The sequence below is a fragment of the Salmo salar genome, chromosome ssa01 (assembly GCF_905237065.1).
Source record: "Salmo salar chromosome ssa01, Ssal_v3.1, whole genome shotgun sequence".
NCBI lineage: Eukaryota > Metazoa > Chordata > Actinopteri > Salmoniformes > Salmonidae > Salmo > Salmo salar.
The window spans coordinates 152,378,491-152,399,743 of record NC_059442.1 but is presented as its reverse complement, the minus strand read 5'-3'; the positions used below and the strand labels follow the sequence as shown (position 1 = coordinate 152,399,743).

At 42.3% G+C, this 21,253-nt stretch overlaps 1 protein-coding gene across 1 annotated transcript in view; it reads left to right on the top strand.

The window, feature by feature from the left end:
• The first annotated feature begins 7,062 nt into the window (after nt 1-7,062).
• Nucleotides 7,063-21,253, top strand: part of LOC123729010 (ras/Rap GTPase-activating protein SynGAP) — a 36,324-nt gene continuing 22,133 nt past the window's right edge. The window contains exon 1 of the mRNA XM_045702454.1: nt 7,063-7,197. Coding sequence (XP_045558410.1) covers nt 7,158-7,197 — 40 coding nt within the window. The 5' untranslated portion in view covers nt 7,063-7,157. The remainder of the gene's footprint in view (nt 7,198-21,253) is intronic.

The window sequence follows — 21,253 nt, the reverse complement described above, 5'->3', positions numbered from 1 at the left end:
CAGAGCTCTCGCAGCATGAACTGACATGTTGTCCACCCAATCAAAGGATCAGAGAATGAATCTAGTACTAAAAGCATAAGCTACAGCTAGCTCGCACTGCAGTGCATAAAAAGTGGTGAGTAGTTGACTCAAAGACAGAGAAAGACAATTGTTGAATTGTTTTTAACAAATGTATTAAAAATGAAGGGGAAGCAAGAGAGAGTAGAATTAAGCTAGCTAGTTTAGCTTAATCAAACACCCGGCTCAAACAGAGAGGGATGCTATGTTAGCAAGCTGGCTACGGCTATACAACACTGGAACTCTTCCAAGTCAAGGTAAGCTTTTGGTTTTATTAATTTATTACCACCGGGGCTAAACTACTTGCTGACTGTACACTAACATATTTGTTCTCGTAGCTATGTTGACTATGATGTTACGTAGCTAATATTGTGACAACGATGTAGGCTGTGTGTAGCGGTTAGAGGTTATGATATTTTGGTTATTTCGAAAGGTTATTTCGCCTGGTCACAAACAGACAGCTGATGTGTTGTGCACTGAAGTCCACAAGCAAAGGGAAAAGGTGAGAGGAGGAGAACACATAGATGCATGAAACAATTATACAAGCAAAATTGTAAGGACCGACACCAGAGACGAGAAGCAGGTACGGGGAGTTGACATTTAATTAGGAACAGACAAAGAGCAAGACAGAAACAGCATCAGCCCACGGATACACAATGACAAACAACAATCAATGCAGCAGCGGGGAACAGAGCTGGGGATCTGACAAATACATGGGTGAGGTAATAAACAGGTGATTGAGTCCAGGTGAGTCCAATAATCGCTGATGCACGTGACGGGGGAAGGCAGGTGTGCGTAATGATGGTGGCAGGAGTGTGCAATGCAGGGGATCCTGGCACCCTCGAGCGCCAGGGGGGAAGAGAGGGAGCAGGCGTGACAAAAATGATCACGCTGTTTGTATGTGGCTGCTATGAAAGTGAACTGTTGTCAGGGGTCAAATCAAATCAAATTGAATTTGTCACATACACGTGTTTAGCAGATGTTACTGTGGGTGTAGTGAAATGCTTGTGTTTCTAGCTCTAACAGTGCAGTAATATCTATCAATTTCACAACAATACACACAAATCTAAAGTAAAGGAATGGAATTATATGAAAATATATAAATATTTGGGTTAGCAATGTCAGAGCGGCATAGACTAAGATACAGTAGAATAGGATAGAATGCACTATATACAAATGAGATGAGTAATACAAAATATGTACACATTATTAAAGTGACTAGTGTTCCATTATTAAAGTGGCCAGTGATTCCAAGTCTATGTATATAGGGCAGCAGCCTCTAATGTGCTAGTGATGGCTATTTAACAGTATTTAACTGAAGAAATTTGGCTTGGCACCTAAAACCGTCACAAACTTTTACAGATGCACAATTGAGAGCATCTTGTCGGATGTATCACCGCCTGGTACGGCAACTGCACCGCCCGCTACAGGAGGGCTCTCCAGAGGGTGGTACGGTCTGCACAACGCATCACCGGGGGCAAACTACCTACTCTCCAGGACACCTACACCACCCGATGACACAGAACAGGCCGTGGCTTGGGTGGAAAACAACCACCCGAGCCACAGCCTGTCCACCCTGCTATCATCCAGAAGACAAGGTCAGCAGAGGTGCATCAAAGCTGAGACCGAGAGACTGAAAAACAACTTCTATCTCAAAGCCATCAGACTGTTAAATAGCAATCACTAGCACATTAGAAGCCGCTGTCTATATACATAGACTTGGAATCACTGGCCACTTTAATACATGGAACACTAGTCACTTTAATAATGTTTACATATTTTGCATTACTCATCTCATCTGAATATACTGTATTCTATTATATTCTACTGAATTTTAGTCTATGCCGCTCTGACATTGCACGTCCATATATTTATATATTCTTAATTCCATTCCTTTACTTAGATTTGTGTGTATTGTTGTGAAATTGTTAGATATTACTTGTTAGATGTTACTGCACTGTTGGAGCTAGAAACACAAGCATTTCGCTACACCCACAATAACATCTGCTAACCACGTGTATATGACCAATAACATTTGAATTTATTCGATTTTGAAGTCCAGGACCCAGTTGTACAGGGCGGGAGGGTACTATGGTGTTGAATGCTGAGCTATAGTCAATGAACAGCATTCTTACATAGGTATTCCTCTTGTCCAGATGTGATAGGGCAGTGTGCAGTGCGATGACGATTGCATCGTCTGTTGATCTATTGGGGCGGTAAGCAAATTGAAGTGGGTCTAGGGTGTCAGGTAAGGAAGAGGTGATATGATCCTTGACTAGTGTCTCAAAGCACTTCATGATGACAGAAGTGAGTGCTACGGGACGATAGTCATTTAGTTCAGTTACCTTCGCTTTCTTGGGGACAGGAACAATGGTGGACATCTTGAAGCATGTGGGGTCAGTAGAGTGGGATAGGGAGAGATTGAATATGTCCATAAAAACTCCAGCCAGCTGGTCTGCGCATGCTCTGAGGACAGGGCTATGAATGCCGTTCGGGCCTGCAGCCTTCAGGGGGTTAACACGCTTAAATGTCTTACATCGGCCAGGGAGAAGGATAACTCACAGTCCTTGGTAGAGGGCCACGTCGGTGCCACTGTGATATCCTCAAAGCGGGTGAAGAATGTGTTTAGCTTGTCCGGAAGCAAGACGTTGGTGTCCATGATGTGGCTGGTTTTCCCTTTGTAGTCTGTGATTGTCTGTAGACCCTGCCACATATGTCTCATGTCTGAGCCGTTGATTTGGGACTCCACTTTGTCTCTTACTGATGTTTTGCCTGTTTGATTGCCTGGCGGAGGGAATAACTACACTGTTTGTATTCGGCCATATTCCCAGTCACCTTGTCATGGTTAAATGCGATGGTTCCCACTTTCAGTTTTGCATGAATGCTGCCAGCTATCCACAGTTCCTGGTTAGGATAGTTTTTTATAGTCACAGTGGGTACAACATCTCCTATACACTTCCTGATAACCTCAGTCACCGTAACAGTGTATTCGTCAATATTATTCTTGGAGGCTACCCGGAACATATCCCAGTCTGTGGTGATCAAAACAATCTTGAAGTGTGGAATAGTCTTAGCACGGGTACTTCCTGTTTGGGTTTCTGCCTATAGGAAGGGAGGAGCAGAATGGAGTCGTGATCAGATTTGCGGAGGGCAGGGGAGGGCCTTGTAGGCATCCCAGAAGTTGGAGTTGCAGTTGTCGAGCGTTTTATCAGCGCGAGTACTACAGTCAATGTGTCGATAGAACTTTGGCAGCCTTTTTCTCAAAAATCCCCAGCGACAATAAATGAGGCCTCAGGGTATGTGGTTTCCAGTTTGCATAAAGTCCAGTGAAGTTCTTTAAGTGCCGTCGTGGTATCGGCTTCAGGGGGGATATACACAGGTGTGACTATAACCGAAGAGAATTCTCTTGGGAGATAATACAGTCGGCATTTGATTGTGAGGTATTCTAGGTCGGGTGAACGAAAGGACTTCAGTTCCTGTATGTTATCACAATTACACCATGAGTCATTAACCTCTTGGGGCTAGGTGGGACGCTAGCGTGCCACCCGTGGTGCACTCCATCAACAGCAGGTGCATTTCAAGAGCGGCAAATTTGAATCCAAATAAATGTCAAAATTCAAATTTTTCAAAAATACAACTATGTTACACCATTTGAAAGATAAACATCTCCTTAATCTAACCACGTTTTACGATTTCAAAAAGGTTTTACGGCGAAAGCATAAATTTAGAGTATGTTAGGACAGTACATTTACAAGAGTTGTGTGTAATGTTTTGTCAAGTCAAAGACAGGGTCACCAAAACCATAAAACCAGCTAAAATGATGCACTAACCTTTTACAATCTCCATCAGATGACACTCCTAGGACATTATGTTAGACAATGCATGCATTTTTAGTTCTATCAAGTTCATATTTATATCCAAAAACAGCGTTTTACTATGGCATTGATGTTGAGGAAATCGTTTCCCTCCAATAACCGGCAGTCAAGTCAGCGTACACAAATTAAATAATTAAAATTAGAAAACATTGGTAAAATATTATATTGTCATTTAAAGAATTATAGATTTACATCTCTTGAACGCAATCAACTTGCCAGATTTAAAAATAACCTTACTGGGAAATCACACTTTGCAATAATCTGAGCACTGCGCCCAGAAAAATACGCGTTGCGATACAGACTAGACGTCATGTTGGGGAGATCTAAAATCGAAAATACTATGTAAATAATCCATTACCTTTGATTCTCTTCATCAGATGTCACTTCCAGGTATCACAGGTCCATAACGAATGTAGTTTTGTTCAAAAAAGCTCATCATTTATGTCCAAAAATCTCCGTCTCGTTAGCACATGATGTAAGCCAGGCGGACTTCTCGTCATGAACGAGGGGAAAAATATATTTCCGTTCGTTCAAACATGTCAAACGTTGTATAGCATAAATCATTAGGGCCTTTTTAACCAGAACATGAATAATATTCAAGGTGGACGAATGCATACTCTTTTATAACGTATTGGAACGAGGGTACCCAACATGAACTCGCGCGCAAGGTGTCTAATGGGCCATCATCGTTCCATGGCTCTTGTTCGGTCAGATCTCCCTCCAGAAGACTCAAAACACTTTGTAAAGGATGGTGACATCTAGTGGAAGCAATAGGAAGTGCCAAAATATTCCTAAACCCCTGTGTTTTTCAATGGGATAGGTTTAAAGTCAATACAACACATCAGGTATCCACTTCCTGTCAGAAAATGTCTCAGGGTTTTGCCTGCCAAATGAGTTCTGTTATACTCACAGACACCATTCAAACAGTTTTGGAAACTTTAGAGTGTTTTCTATCCATATATAATAAGTATATGCATATTCTAGTTACTGGGTAGGATTAGTAACCAGATTAAATCGGGTACATTTTTTTTATCCAGACGTGCAAATGCTGCCCCCTAGACCCAACAGGTTAATCATGAAAAATACACTCCTGGCTTTCTTCAGGGAGAGATATTTATTCCTGTCTGCGCAATGAACTAAGAACCCAACTGACTGGACGGACAGACTCAGACAGTATATCCTGAGAGAGCCATGTTTCGGTGAACCAGAGTATGTTACAATCCCTGATTGATTCTGGAAAGAAATCCTCGCACTGAGCTCGTCAACTTTATTATCCAGAGACCGAACATTAGTGAGTAATATACTCGGAAGCGGTGGGTGGTGTGCACGCCTCTTAATTCGGACTAGAAGACCACTCCGAGTACCTCTCCTCCGCCAGCGGAGTTTTGGATCAGCCTGTGGAATCAGTTCAATTGCCCTGGGGGGTACGAACAAAGGATCCGTTTCGGGAAAGTCGTATTCCTGGTCGTAATGCTGAAAGTGAGTTACTGCCACTCTGATATCCAATAGTTCTTCACAATTGTATGTAATAACACCCAAAAGATTCTGGGCTAATAATGTAAGAAATAACACATTAAAAAAAAACTAAATACTGCAAAGTTTCCTAAGAGCTAGAAGCACGGCAGCCCTCTCTGTCGACGCCATTTAAAATATAATTTCTCCGATTTTGTTGAAAAAATTGGGAATGAACATAACTGAATTTGTCCAATATAAACTCTAGTTTGCAACTGTTGGACTAATGATTACATCCTAGATCAGCTAGATGCAGTCAAGCGCGTGCAAGGCAGTTTGAATGTGTCACTGTCTGTCACGTTGTTTACTCACATTTTTCTCTAGACCTGTACACCTTCGCTGTAAACTTCCACTCATAAGCTGCTGTAGGTTGTAGCAAGCTCATGATGCGTACAGGGAAAATGTGAGTATTTCTTTTTATTTTACCTTTATTTAACTAGGCAAATCAGTTAAGAACAAATTCTTATTTTCAATGACAGCCTAGGAACAGTGGGTTAACTGCCTTGTTCAGGGGCAGAAGAACAGATTTGTACCTTGTCAGCTCAGGGATTTGAACTTGCAACCTTTCAGTTAGTAGCCCAACGCTCTATCCACTACCACCCGTATCATGTAGTAGCCTAAACCTATCGATGTTACAATGAGCTGGGTGAATGGAATATGAATGACAGTCATTCAATATGCTAAAATAGAATAAAGGCCATGCTCATTAAATAAATAATTGTCCTTCCTCATCTTAAACGGCACCGACCACCACTGTGAAGCGTATGTGGGGCTGTTAAGTTTAGTGTGTAGTGTGAACGGAGTATGTGTAGTATGTGAGTGCTAGTCAGGGCTAGCTAATGAAGTCAACACCAGCCAGGCAGCCAGTAGACTGGAGCCTGATCTGCTGACATCACCTTCTAAAGGAAAGCAATAAACATGTCAGTAGGTGTTGCATAGTGAACGTGCAGGGTAGAGCGGAAAACATACACACATACACACATACACAAAGGCTCACAGTGGATGAGTGGAAATTAGCTATGTGATGATGCATACCAAATACACAAATACAGACACATACACACACACAAGCGACAAAGTGCTTTATTTCAGAGGCTGAACACACTCATATTCACACGCTAACACATGCATGCATGCACGCACACACACACACACACACACACACACACACACACACACAAGCGACAAAGTGCTTTATGTCAGAGGCTGAACACTCATATGCACACACTTACACATGCATGCATGCATGCACACATACAAACACACACACACTGAGAGCAGTGTTAGATGCTGCATGGAGTGTCTTAGCATGCAGCAGGCACTGCAAGGTAATGGGGAGGGGAGTGAACAGTAATGTGTAAGTGTGCACTAAAGGTGATTGCTTTCTTCCTCTCTCCTCCCCTGCTTTTCCTCCTCTGCTTCCTCTTTTCTGTTACCTTCCTATGTGTGTGTGTGTGTGTGCATGCATGTATGCGTGTGTGTTTGTGTTTGTGGTATATCGTATGAACAGGCAGCGTGGGGTAATAAAGTCTTTCAATCCCTCCATCCGTCGCATACTCTCTCTCCCTCTCTTTCTCTCTCTCTCTCTCATTGGGCTTCGCAGACTACGTCATCAAAACACAAACGTATACACACTCTCTCAGGCGTGTTCGCTGGCTCGCGCTCCCTCTCTCTCACACAGTCTCTCATAAAGGAGGCAAAGGAACGCAAGAGATGCAGAGACAAGAAAGCATGTCTTCAGACCCCCTGTCAGGTATAGATGATCTGTTTTATATTTATCCCTCTGATTTGCTCTGTTTCTCTCTCTCTCTCCCTCTCTCTTATTCCCTTGCTTGCACTGTTTTCCTGTTGTTTGTTTTCCTTCTCTTTCTGCTGTCCAATATCCTTTCCCCCCTCTTCTCTTTCTTCTTTCTTTTTATTCCTATCTCTCTGACACTATTAAAGTTTCTCTCTATTTTCCTCAGTTTAGATGTCTTCTTGTTGTATTTATGTTATCTGAAGTGAATGAGCTGAAGTTGCACAGCATGCAGCAGTAACTACAGTACACTCTTAGAAAAAAGGGTTCCAAAAGGGTAGGAGGACCTGTTTGGTTTCAGGTAGAACCCTTTTAGGTTCCATGTAGAACCCTCTTTTGAAAGGGTTCTTCATGGAACTCTAAAAGGTTCTACCTGGAACCAAAAGGGTTCTACCTGGAACCAAAAAGGGTCTTTCAAAGGGTTCTCCTGTGGGGACAGCCAAAGAACCATTTTAGTTTCTTGATAGCACACTTTTCTCAAATAGGGTAGTCAGTGTTGCGTTATAGAATACGAGCACACAATGGCCTCTCGAGGGGCGCAGTGGTCTAAAGCACTACAGCCTGTGGTCTGCGGCATCACGACAGTCTGGGGTTCGATCCCAGGCTGTGGAATTACCGGTCGTTGTCGGATGTCCAATAGGGCGGTGCACAACTGGCCCAGCTTCATCCAGGTTAGGGGAGGGTTTGGCCAGGGATGCTTTACTTGGCTCATCACGCTCTAGAGACTCCTTGTGGTGGGCCTGGCGCCTGCAAACTGACTTCAGTCGTCAGTTGAATTGTGTTTCCGCTGATACATTGGGGCAGCTAACTTACAGGTTAAGCAAGTGGGTGTTAAGAAGCGTGGCTTGGCGGGTCACGTTTCGGAGGATGCATGACTCGACCTTCACCTCTCCTGAGCCTGTTGGGTAGTTGCTGCGATGAGACAATATCGTAAGCATGAAATAGGGGAGAAAAAGTGGGTAAAATAAATAAATACATTTATAAGAGCACATAGACACAGTGGAGTGCAGAGCACAGTACAGATGTTGGAGTTGGGAGTTCAATTACTGTAACATACAGCAAACTCACTCACTGCACAGATGATGGAGAGGAGAAAAGAGAGCGAACTAGTAGAACAGATAGATAGACTATTGCATTCTTCTGACCTACTTACAGAGAAGCCATGTACCACTTTCTCTCTCATTCCCTCATTCTCTTGTTCCCGTTTCTCTGTGCCTCTGCCTGGCTTGGTTTATGTTCTGTTTGTTAGGGCTGATTATGATGGAGTACACTGACAGGAGAGAGTGTGTGTGTGTGTACGTGTGCCCATGTGTGTTTGTGTGCACGTGTGCGCATGTGTGTGCTTCTGTATGTTTTATGAAGAGTCAGTTTGACACAAAGGAGAAACCCTGGGAAAATGTAAATGAGTGGAAATAGATTATGAGACGCAACATCAAAGAGAAATGTCCCTTGACTCTGGTTGGTTTGTTAAATGATGTCAGCAGAGCTCTCTATTTACTTGTATTGTGGGACTTGAATTTGTGTTGCCAGGGGAAATGCTGTTGGATATACTGTAGAATGTGGACCATAGTGAATGCTTTTATCCAAAGTCACTTTGACAGTGACATATATTCAGAACTGTATGTGGCCCATGTGGGATTTGAACACACAATCCCGATGTTGCCATTACTATACCGTAACCATGCAATAACTAGCCCACTGAGCCAATCAAACCGGGCTGTCAGTTCTACTCAAGGGCCCATGTCTCTGAGTGTATATGAGCATGTCATTATCTGTGTGTTGTTTTATATTTGTATTTCAGCTGTAGCCCTGAATTTAATTCCCTTAGGGTCGATATATAGTTGGGCATTGCTATCAACAGGCCTTTATTAGTGATGGGGGAAAAAAATGGATAAAGTTACATATCCCAATATTAATTTGGACACTATTATATCGATACGTTGACTCCAAGTATCGACTTGTAAAAAACTAAAATAACTAATCGCAATACAAAGAATCGGGAGAATCGGGAGAATTACAATATCAATCAATCAATCAAATGTATTTATATAACCCTTTTTACATCAGTCGATGTCACAAAGTGCTATACAGAAACCCAGCCGAAAACCCCAAAAAGCAAGCAATGCAGATGTAGAAGCACGGTGGCTAGCAGAAACTCCCTAGAAAGGCAGGAACCTAAGGAGAAACCTAGAGAGGAGCCAGGCTCTGAGGGGTGGTTGAGATTATAACAGTACATGGCCAAGATGTTCAAAGATGCAATACATATCGTATCGGCACCGAAGTATAATATCGTATCGTGAGGTCCCTTGCAATTCCCAGCCGTATCCTTTATGTGTATGTATTTGACAGTAATAGAAAGCTCAGTACAGTAAGCGAACCTCTCACCCAGTGGGGTGTAGAGAATGGTTTCCTGCTTGTTTAATCCCAACTGGGACACAGTTTCAGCTCTATATTTAATTGAGTTACTCAACAGACTCTGAATGTCTTTACTGTCGTGTAGCGACTGCTGATTGGTTCCTGAACATACATGTCTTTGGGTTAAAGTATAAAAAGTATTACTTTCAATCAGAGACTCTAATCTTAATTATAACCATCACCATGGTAATAACTGTCACCATGGCTGATGCAGGGCTGCTGATGGATTCTCAAAATTAAGCTATTACTAATTGTGCTGTTATAGACACCTGGATGATAGTATGGTGTTATGAAAATAGTTCATTCCCCTGGCAATGAGTTAATCTCAACCTACCGGTATGGTAGTTACGTATTGAACTATAGATAGAGGTAAGAGAGAAGTTAAAATATGTCAGCATAGCGTCTCACTAACTCTCATATACGTGTAAGGCAGGGATCTCCAACCCTCTTCCTGGAGAGCTACCCCCTGTACGTTTTCGCTCCAACCCCAGTTGTAACTAACCTGTTCAGTTTCTTAACCAGTTAATTATTAGAATCAGGTGTGTTAGATTAGGGTTGGAGTGAAAACTTACAGGACGGTACACTCTTAGAAAAAAAGGTGCTATCTGGAAACTAATGGGTTCTTCGGCTGTCCCCATAGGAGAACCCTTTATGGTTCCATGTAAAACCCTTTTGGTTCCAGGTAGAAACCCCACAGAGTGTCCTACATGGAACCAAAAAGTATTATACCTGTAACCAAAAGTGGTTCTTCTATGAGGACAGCCGAAGAACCCCTTTGCATTATCTATGCATTGTCACTTTACCCCTACCTAAATGTACAAATTAACTCAACTAACCTGAACCCCCGCACATTGACTATTTACAGGTACCCCCTGTAAATAGACTCGTTATTATTATTTTATTTTGTTACTTTGTTTATTTTTTTTTCTTTAGTTTATATTTTAAATATTTCTTAACTATTTTCTTAAAACTGCATTGTTGGTTAAGGGCTTGTAATTAAGCATTTCACAGTAAGGTCTACACCTGTTGTATTCGGCGCATGTGGCAAATAACATTTGATTTTAACACTTTTTTCCAAGTGTAGCTCTCCAGGAACAGATTGGAGAGCCCTGGTGTAAGGCAATCGAATTGAACCCATCCTTCACTGTTGACTCTGTGCTGTATCTGTATTAGCACTGCTGATTGAAGTAATCATGTTTTTTTTCTTTGTATTATCTTTTACCAGATCTAATGTGTTATATTCTCCAATATTCATTTCACATTCCTACAAACTTCAAAGTGTTTCCTTTTAAATTGTATCAATAATATACATGTTCTTGCTTGAGGTCCTGAGCTACAGGCAGTTAGATTTGGGTATGTCATTTTAGGCAAAAATTGAAAAAAGGGTTGGATCCTTGAGTATGAACGAACCCATGACCCCATGGCAGAGACAGAATATAGTGAGGAAGGATATCCATGGCTGAGTCTGCATTAACCTTCTATGGACACAGTTGTACAGGGTGGATGGGAAAGGGGATCTAAGGGGAGAATATAAAATGATAAAAACCTAAGTGGAAAATATAAAATGGCACCGACAGAGAGGGCTGCCATGCTTCTAGCTCTTAGGAAACTTGGCAGTATTTTGTTTTTTAATGTATTGTTTCTTACATTACTAGCCCAGAATTTTTTTGGTGTTATTACATACAGCTGGGAAGAATTACTGGATATCAGAGCGGCGGTAACTCACCAGCACTACCAGCATTATGACCAGGAATACGACTTTCCTGAAACGGATCCTCTATTAGCACCCCCCAGGGAAAATGAACTGATTCCAGAGGTCGACCCAAAACACCGCCGGCGGAGGAGAGGTACTCGGAGTCGTCTTCTAGTCCGACATAGGAGCCGCGCACACCACCCACCACTTAAGAGTTTATTACTCACTAATGTTCAGTCTCTGGATAATAAAGTTGACGAGGTCAGTGCGAGGATTTCTTTCCAGAGAGACATCAGGGATTGTAACATACTGTTTTTCACGGAAACATGGCTCTCTCGGGATATATTATCTGAGTCCGTCCATCCAGCCAGTTGGGTTCTCAGTTCATCGCACAGACAGAAATAAATATCTCTCCGAGAAGAAGAAAGCCGGGAGTGTGTGTTTCATGATTAACGACTCATGGTGTAATTGTGACAACATACAGGAATTCAAGTCCTTTTGTTCACCCAACCTAGAATACCTTACAATCAAATTATCTCCCAAGAGAATTCTCTTCGGTTATAGTCACAGCCATGTATATCCCCCACGGCCATCAAAGAACTTCACTGGACTTTATGCAAACTGGAAACCACATATCCTGAGGCCACATTTATTGTAACTGGGGATTTTAACAAAGCAAATTTGAGAAAAAGGCTGCCAAAGTTCTATCAACATATTGACTGTAGTACTCGCACTGCTAAAACACTCGACTAATGCTACTCCAACTTTCGGGATACCTACAAGACCCTCCCCCGCCCTAGTAGTTATTTCCTCCGCAAGGCAATCAAACAGGCAAAACGTTAGTATAGAGACAAAGTGGAGTCGCAATTCAGACACGAGACCTTTGTGGCAGGGTCTACAGACAATCACGGACTACAAAAGGAAAACCAGCCATGTCGTGACACCAACGTCTTGAATCCAGACAAGCTAAACACCTTCTTCACCTGCTTTGAGGAAAACACAGTGCCACCAACGCGGCACGCTACCAAGGACTGTGGGCTTTCCTTCTCCATGAATAAGACTATTAAATGCTTGTTAACCCTCGCAAGGCTGCTGGCCCAGACGGCATCCATAGCCGCATCCTCAGAGCATGGCAGACCAGCTGGCTGGTGTGTTTATGGACATATTCAATGTCTCCCTATCCCAGTCTGCTGTCCCCACATGCTCCAAGATGGCCACCATTGTTCCTGTACTCAAGAAAGCAAAGGTAACTGAACTAAATGACTATCGCCTTGGAGCACTCACTTCTGTTACCATGAAGTGCTTTGAGAGACTAGTCAAGGATCCTATCACCTCTACCTTACCTGTCACCCTAGACCCACTTCAAGGAGGTGAGGGCTCTGGGAGAGTGGTACCAGGAAAATAACCACTCACCCAATGTCAACAAAACAAAGGAGATGATCGTGGACTTCAGGAAACAGCAGAGGGAGCACCCTCCTATCCATGTCGACCGGACAGCAGTGGTGAAGGATGAAAGCTTTAAGTTCCTCGGTGTACACATCACTGACAAACTGAAATGGTCCACCCACACAGACAGCGTGGTGAAGAATGCCAACAGCGCCTCTTCAACCTCAGGAGGCTGAAGAAATGTGGCTTGTCACCTGAAACCCTCGCAATCTTTTACAGATGCACAATTATCACCCTGTCGGGCTGTATCACCGCCTGGTACGTACGGCAAGAAGGCGAGGTCTGTACAGGTGCATCAAAGCTGGGACAGAGAGACTGAAAAACAGTCCATCAGGCTGTTAACTAGCCATCACTAGCACAATAGGGGCTGCTGCTTATATACATAGACTTGAAATCACTGGCCACTTTAATAAATGGAACACTAGTCCCTTTAATAATGTTTACATATTTTGCATTACTCATCTCATTTGTATATAGTGTATTCTATTATATTCTACAGTATCTTAGTCTATGCCGCTCTGACACTGCTCATCCATATATTTATATATTCTTGATTCCATTCCTTTACTTAGATTTTACTCAGATTTGTGTGTATTGGGTATATGGTGTGAAATTGTTAGCTATTACTGCACTGTCGGAGCTAGAAACACAAGCATTTCGCTACACCCACAATAACATCTGCTAAACACGTGTATGTGACCAATAAAATTTGATTTGATTTGAGAGGGGGGGTTGTAAAATAAAAAAATGGGCTACAGCCTACATCTGACATAGCTATAAATAATGGGGTCGACTATAACCAACGGAATTAAGGCCATAATGTATCCAACCCATCGAACTAAGGCCATAATGTATCCAACCCATCGAACTAAGGCCATCATTTGGAAGACTTATATTCAACGCAAAATGTTTGTCATATGCAAAGCAACTTTTGGAACTTTTGTCACTATTGATTACAGAAACATAAAAATAATGAATAATATGAATATTATTCTCTGTTTGACAAAAACATGATTGTGTTGTTTATTGCTGTCTGGGTGTTATTCAAAGTCCAATGAGGCATCCCAAACACCACTTCTATTCTGTCACCCTGTCTACCCAGCCCGCCACCCTCAAGTCAATTTAATCACAACGGGAAGAAGACCATGTCTTTGCCTATTGGCTTAGGGCTGAGTCTGAGCTCCTCTAACACTCTGCAAGAACAAATCAGCTAAACTAAACAACAACATAGCATATTTTAACATATTTCCTTACTTCAGCTTTATCTTCTCTCTGCTCTTTAGAGAGGACCTACGAAGACAGAAAGAGAGTGGTGGGGGCTTACCCTCTAAGCTACACACACACATGCATGCACGCACACACACACACACAAGAGGACAAGAACTTTAGAGTGTCTAGTTTGAGAAACAGACACCTCACAAGTCCTCAACTGGCAGCTTCATTAAATAGTACCCGCAAAACACCAGTCTCAACATCAACAGTGAAGAGGCATCTCCAGGAGGCTTCTAGGCAGAGTTGCAAAGAAAAAGCCATATCTCAGACTGGCAAATAAAAAGAAAAGATTAAGATGGGCAAAGAACACAGGCACTGGACAGAGGAACTCTGCCTAGAAGGCCAACATCCTAGAGTCGCCTCTTCACTATTGATGTTGAGACTGGCGTTTTGCGGGTACTATTTAATGAAGCTGCCAGTTGAGGACTTGTGAGGCTCAGTTGTGCACCGGGGCCTCCCACTCCTCTTTCTATTCTGCTTAGAGCCAGTTTGCGCTGTTCTGTGAAGGGAGTAGTACACAGCGTTGTACGAGATCTTCAGTTTCTTGGCAATTTCTTGCATGGAATAGCCTTCATTTCTCAGAACAAGAATAGACTGACGAGTTTCAGAAGAAAGTTCTTTGTTTCTGGCCATTTTGAGCTCAACTAGTCTAAAGAAGGCCAGTTTTATTGCTTCTTTTATTAGAACAACAGTTTTCAGCTGTGCTAACATACTTTCGAAAGGATTTTTTAATGATCAATTAGCCTTTTAAAACCTGTTGGGGCTCGGGGGCAGTATTGAGAAATTTTGAAAAAAATATGTGCCCATTTTTAACTGCCTCCTACACCAACTCAGAAGCTAGGATATGCATATTATTAACACATTCGGATAGAAAACACTCTGAATTTTCTAAAACAGTTTGAATGGTGTCTGTAAGTATAACAAAACTCATATTGCAGGCAAAAACCTGTGAAAAATAGATCAAAAAAAATGTGAATTTTGTGACTGTACTATTTTGTGTCATTGTTTTATAGATACCATAGTGAGAAAGGATTCATTTCGCAACACCTACGGCTTCCACTAGATGTCAACGATCTTTATAAAGTTGTTTGAAGCGTCTATGATAAACAGAGAGCAAATTAGAATGCAAGGAAGTTGACATGTCGTCACTTCATTTTTTTGCGCCTGCGCATAAATCTGAGAAGCGTGAGTTTGTCATTATTGTTTATCTAGACATAGGATAGGTTGTGTGAAAATATTACTGATGTTTAACGTTAAAAATGGACCAAAAGATTCATGCTAAACAACGTTTGACATTTTTGAACGAACGTAAATAGATTATTTACTAGTTTTTTTATGCTTTTCGGCGTGATTTTTACACCCCCCCCACCACGTTTTGTGGGAGCATAATGAACGCTAACTACTTGGTGTTATTTGGACATAAATTATGAACTTTGTCAAAAGAAACCACATTTGTTCCGGACCTGGGAAATCCTGGCAGTGCCTTCTGATGGAGATAATCAAAGGTAAGGGGATATTTACAATGTTATTATCGATATTAGATGATGCTAACTGTATAGCATAGCTTATTGTTCTTAGCATAGCACCCCGTTTATTGCAAAATGTGATTTCCCAGTAAAGTTATTTTGAGATCTGGCCATTCGGTAGCAATTACGAGATGATAATATATTATTCTTTGAATGACAATATTATAATTTACCAATGTTTTCGAATAGTAATTTTGTTATGTTCACCGGAAGCTTTTCAGAGAAGACAAAAATCTGAATTTCACGCTACTGTAAAATGCTGTTTTTGGATATAAATATGAACTTGATGGAACAAAAAATGCATGTATTGTATAACATAATGTCCTAGGAGTGTCATCTGATGGAGATTGACAAAGGTTAGTGCATAATTCTAGCTGGTTTCTGCTTTTGGTGACGCCTGACCTTGAATTGAAAATGGATGTTTGTACTTTTGTGGCTATGTACTGTCCTAACATAATCTAACTTTATGCTTTTGCCATAAAGCCTCTTTGAAAATCGAACAATGTGGTTAGATTAAGGAGATGTTTATCTTTTAAATTGTGTAAAATAGTTGATTGTTTGAGAAATTGAAATTATTAGATTTTTGATGTTTTGAATTTCCAGCCTTGTTAGCAATCCCGACTCGGGGTTCATTGCTAACCTGTAGCCCCAACAGGTTAAAATGATAAACTTGGATTAGTTAACACAACGTGCCATTGGAACACAGGAGTGATGGTTGCTGACAATGGGCCTCTGTACGCCTATGTAGATATTCCATTAAAAATCATCCGTTTCCAGCTACAATAGTCATTTACAACCATAACAATGTCTACACTGTATTTCTGATCAATTTGATGTTATTTTAAATGGACAAAACAGGTGCTTTTCTTTAAAAAACAAGGACATCTCTAAGTGACCCCAAACTTTTGAATGGTAGTGTATATTAAATATTGGTCCATGTGCAGATTACTGAATAAGGTATCAATTTAGCAAAATACAAGTAATCTGATCACACTGTGAGACATTTCCTGGAAACCCAACGTTGAATTGCATTGAATTCTACGTCGGGCAGAAATGAGCGTCTGAGTCAGGAAAGTTTCCTCTCACGACCAGAATGTTGAATAAGATGATATTTTAACATACTTTATTGGCTGTCCTTGCGGTTGGTCCTTTTGGCGGTAGGAATGTGAGACAATATATCCACAGGAAAGTATAACTACATCAACTTTTCAAAGCACTGGTAGTGCGTTCTAGTGCATGAGCACGAGATAGAAATACATCCATGAGACGCATGCATACTTACAGAGCTCATGCACGTGTTTACATGGTTCTGCTTATGCTTCAGGTGATAGAAATGTAACGCACTACCAGCGCTTTGAAAAGTTGATGTAATTCCTGTGGATATATTGTCTCACATTCCTACCGCCAAATGGACCAACTGCATGGACAACTGGTAAAGTATGTTAAAATATAATTTTATTACACATTCTGGCTTGTAGAGGTCGTGAGAGGAAACGGTCCTGATTCAAACACTCATTTCTGCCCAACGAAGAATTTAATGCAATTCAACATTGGGTATCCAGCAGGGAAAGGACGGCTCATGATAATGGCCAAAACAGATGAATGGAATGTCACCAACACATGGAAACCAATGGTTACCCTGCCATCTTCCAAGTTTCTTTTGCTGTAATCTATCTAGTTTGGGGCCACTCTGAAGCATTCAGATGATGAGAGTGTGAGAAAAGGCTGTCAGTATGAGTGTGACATTCTTTTAGAATGCTGTGGAGAGGAAAGGAGAGTGGTTGGCTCAGTGACAGGTCACTATTTGTCTTGTGGCAGAAGCAGTTCGGCTGTGATTATATGGGTTGTCATTTATGTAGAAAGAGTGAAAAGATACAAAAACATGATTTCTTGCTCTCTTTATTTTATCCTCTATCTCTCCTTCTTTATTCATCATTTACACCGTAATGCTAAACCTCTCTTGTATATCCCTCTCCCCTCCTCTCTGTCTTTCGCTCCCCTCTTCTCTCTCTCTCTCATCTATACCTCTCGCTCTTTTGCTCTCTCTTTATCTCTTTTGCTCTCTCTCCCCTCCTCTTTCCCTCTCTCTTGTCTTTCCCTCTCTCTCGTTTGCTCTCTTTCTCTTTCTTTCTTTATCTATTTATCTCTCTGCCCTCCTCTCTCTCTCTCTCTCTCTCTTTCTCTCTCTCTCCCCCATCCTCTTTCGCTCTCGCTCTCTCTCCACATCTTCCCTCCAGTCATATGGCAGTGGACTGATAAGGGTTCTGTCCTGACTGATAAGGGTTCTGTCCTGACTGATAAGGGCTCTGTCCTGACTGATAAGGGCTCTGTCCTGGCTGAGGCAAAAATGAATCACCTGTTTGATGCGGTCAGGTTGCGGATGGAGAGCTATGATTCAACACACGTTAGCGTGGCTCGCTGAGAAGCAAAGCCATAGGCGTCCTTGTTTGATATATCCCACTGCTGCTGCTTCACAGCACACACACACACACACACACACACACACACACACACACACACACACACACACACACACACACACACGACCCACTGCTGCTGCTTCTTCACAGAGGGAAGGGGAAGAGAGGTAGAAGGGTGGAGGTCTGTATCAGAGTGCTATTTATTCCTGTTTGGCCTGCCAGTAGCGTGTTGTTTAGAGCAGCAGGGACCCTTAATACATGTCAATCTAATGGACATGCTTGTTGTCTGAGTCGATCACAATACCTACTGCACTGTTTGATAGAGGAACACAGCTATCTCCTGACCCACCATGCAGAACATACACAAGAGTGGAAGGGAGGGCACACACACACAAGCTCGCGTTACCTCTTTCTTTCACACGCATAGACGCTCTCTCGCTCTCTCGCTCTCTCGCTCTCTCGATCTCTCGCTCTCTCGATCTCTCGCTCTCTCGCTCTACAGACACTGACAGGCAATTGAATATCAACATTTGTCAGAGTCTGCTAATTAGACCATTAATAAGATGTGTAATAGGATGACAGGAAGGATACACAGCTGTTTTGACCTAAGAAAACAAACACCTCATATAGCACACAACCCTCCAATCTGCTTCAGGCTGTGATTTGATTTACGTCATGGAAACAGAACAATGACCTTTAAGGGGGACTCCGGCGAAAGTGCTTCTCAGTGTTAGTGTGTGTGCGTGTGCGCGCATTGGTGCGTGCGTATGCGTGTGTGTTTGTGTGTGTGCGGGCATGTGCGTGCGAGCACGTGTGTATGCGTGCGTGGGTGTTTTAGAGGCAATCATTTTATGTTCTAAATGTCGGTCAACAAAAACTGAGGAGTCAGCAGTTCTTTCTTGAGACACTTGCATTGTGGGAAATATAGATTTCTGAATATAGACTGATCTGCATTTTAACCCTGTCCTTTTCCACACAGATCTACTCTACATTCAAAGCTCTACCACAAAACAGTATCAAAGTCCTCACTCCAAGCCATCAATCTTTGAACATGACTAAGGCAATAAGGATCCATTGAGGAACGTATAACACTTTACCTCATATCAGCACATTGTCCTGAAGGCAGACAGGCAGTCTATAGCAGTTTGACCAATGACTTCTGATATGTTCCCGTATCCTGATTTAGTACCAGACTAATCTGTACTGCCTTTTACGTCTCTCTCTCTCCCCAGTCCCTCCACAGTCAGGCAGTCCTTCAGCCAGCCTGTTAGTCAGCCTGTTAGTCAGCCTGTCAGTCAGTCAGGCAGTCAGTCACTCCTTCAGCCAGCCAGTCAGTCAGTCATTCAGACAGTCAGTAAGTCCGTCAGCTAGCCGGTCTGCCAGTCAGTCTGTCCTTCAGCCAGCCAGTCAGTCAGCCAGCCAGTCAGTCAGTCAGTCAGTCAGTCATCCAGTCAATCAGTCAGTCAGTCAGTCAGTCAGTCCTTCATCCAGTCAATCAGTCAGTCAGTCAGTCAGTCAGTCAGTCCATCAGCCAGCCAGGCTGTGATTTGTTTGTGTTATTATTTAGCCTTCCTCTGCACTGTAATGGATTGTGAACAATGGGTCATGTGACGTGTTTTGTGATGGATAGCCTCTGGGTCAGGTGACCTGTGTTGTGATGGACAGCCTTTGGGTCAGGTGACCTGTGTTTTGATGGACAGCTTCTGGTTCAAGCTTTGAGTCCCGGTTCTTTCTGCTTCACTTCATACTGTAGGAAGTGAAGCCAGACATATTGGGGGGACCAAATCCACTGGGCACAGACGTCAATTCAACATCTGTTCCATGTTGGTTTAACTTAATTTAATTGAAATGATGTGGAAACAACATTGATTCAACCAGTGTGAAGCTACTGTATCCCTTTCCTGGGCAGAGGCTCTAGTTCATGCTGAAGTAAGCAAAGGAAGTGAAGCCAAATATATTAGGGGACAAATGCTACTGTAACTTCTCGATTTACGCTACCTCTCTCTGGACTGGAGCTCGTTCTGATTCTGTGAGCACTCACTCTGGAACAACAGCTGATTCCAGAATATAGAGTACTCTCTGCTTTTGAAGCTCTTACTAGAATGTAGGCTGACAGTATTGTTCTAAAACTCTTATCTTGAGCTTCACCAGACTCAAACTCCAGTGTGTATGTCAGAGCGGCTTATCCCATCGCTGTGATGTGATGGCTCTACTGGAGCTGGATTTGGAGTTGTGTGTCAGCCACATGCATGCCTGGTGACAGCCAGCCATGGGTACCTACCTGGGAAAGGAGGCCTCCATGGAGAGACAGGGTGGAGGAGTGGAGCAGAGCAGGGAGAGAGGGAGGGAGGGAGAAAGAAAGAAAGAAAGAAAGAAAGAAAGAAAGAAAGAAAGAAAGAAAGAAAGAAAGAAAGAAAGAAAGAAAGAAAGAAAGAAAGAAAGAAAGAAAGTGGTAGGGCGGGAGGGCAGGAGGGAGGGGGGAAAACTTACCAATACCAATATATCTGCCGATATACAGTTTTATAGTAGGGAAATAAAAAAGTCTCAGAGAGAGAGAGAGAGAAAGAGAGAGAGCACCATGATCCAAGAGAGTACCAGTGATATGCTTGGTGATGATAAGGAAAGAGTACACAGGTACAGTAGGTAGCTAGAGACATACGCAACGTTCCCCAAGGCCACAGAGCCTCATTTCCATCCTGGATGTAATTGAGTTTATTATGAAAAACACCAACACATAAATCAGGGATGGTAGCATGGTAACATGGCTGCAGGCATAGTGAGCCGTCTGGACGGTTGTGTTCTGCTGGGATTTTATGAGCTGCTATATAACACACGTTCTTCTGAGACACTGAAGACTTTACAGGCAACGTAGTGTCATTATGTTAATCAGAAGAGAGGTGGGAATCAGGAAACACTCATGATGTGTGTTATAAATACTGTCTGTGTTGATAGTGAAGGTTACAGAACTCTATGATGTGTTTTAAATACTGTCTGTGTTGATAGTGAAGGTTACAGAACTCTGTGATGTGTTTTAAATTCTGTCTGTGTTGATAGTGAAGGTTACAGAACTCTGTGATGTGTTTTAAATACTGTCTGTGTTGATGGTGAAGGTTACAGAACTCTGTGATGTGGGTTTTAAATACTGTCTGTGTTGATGGTGAAGGTTACAGAACTCTGTGATATGGGTTTTAAATACAGTCTGTGTTGATAGTGAATGTTACAGAACTCTGTGATGTGGGTTT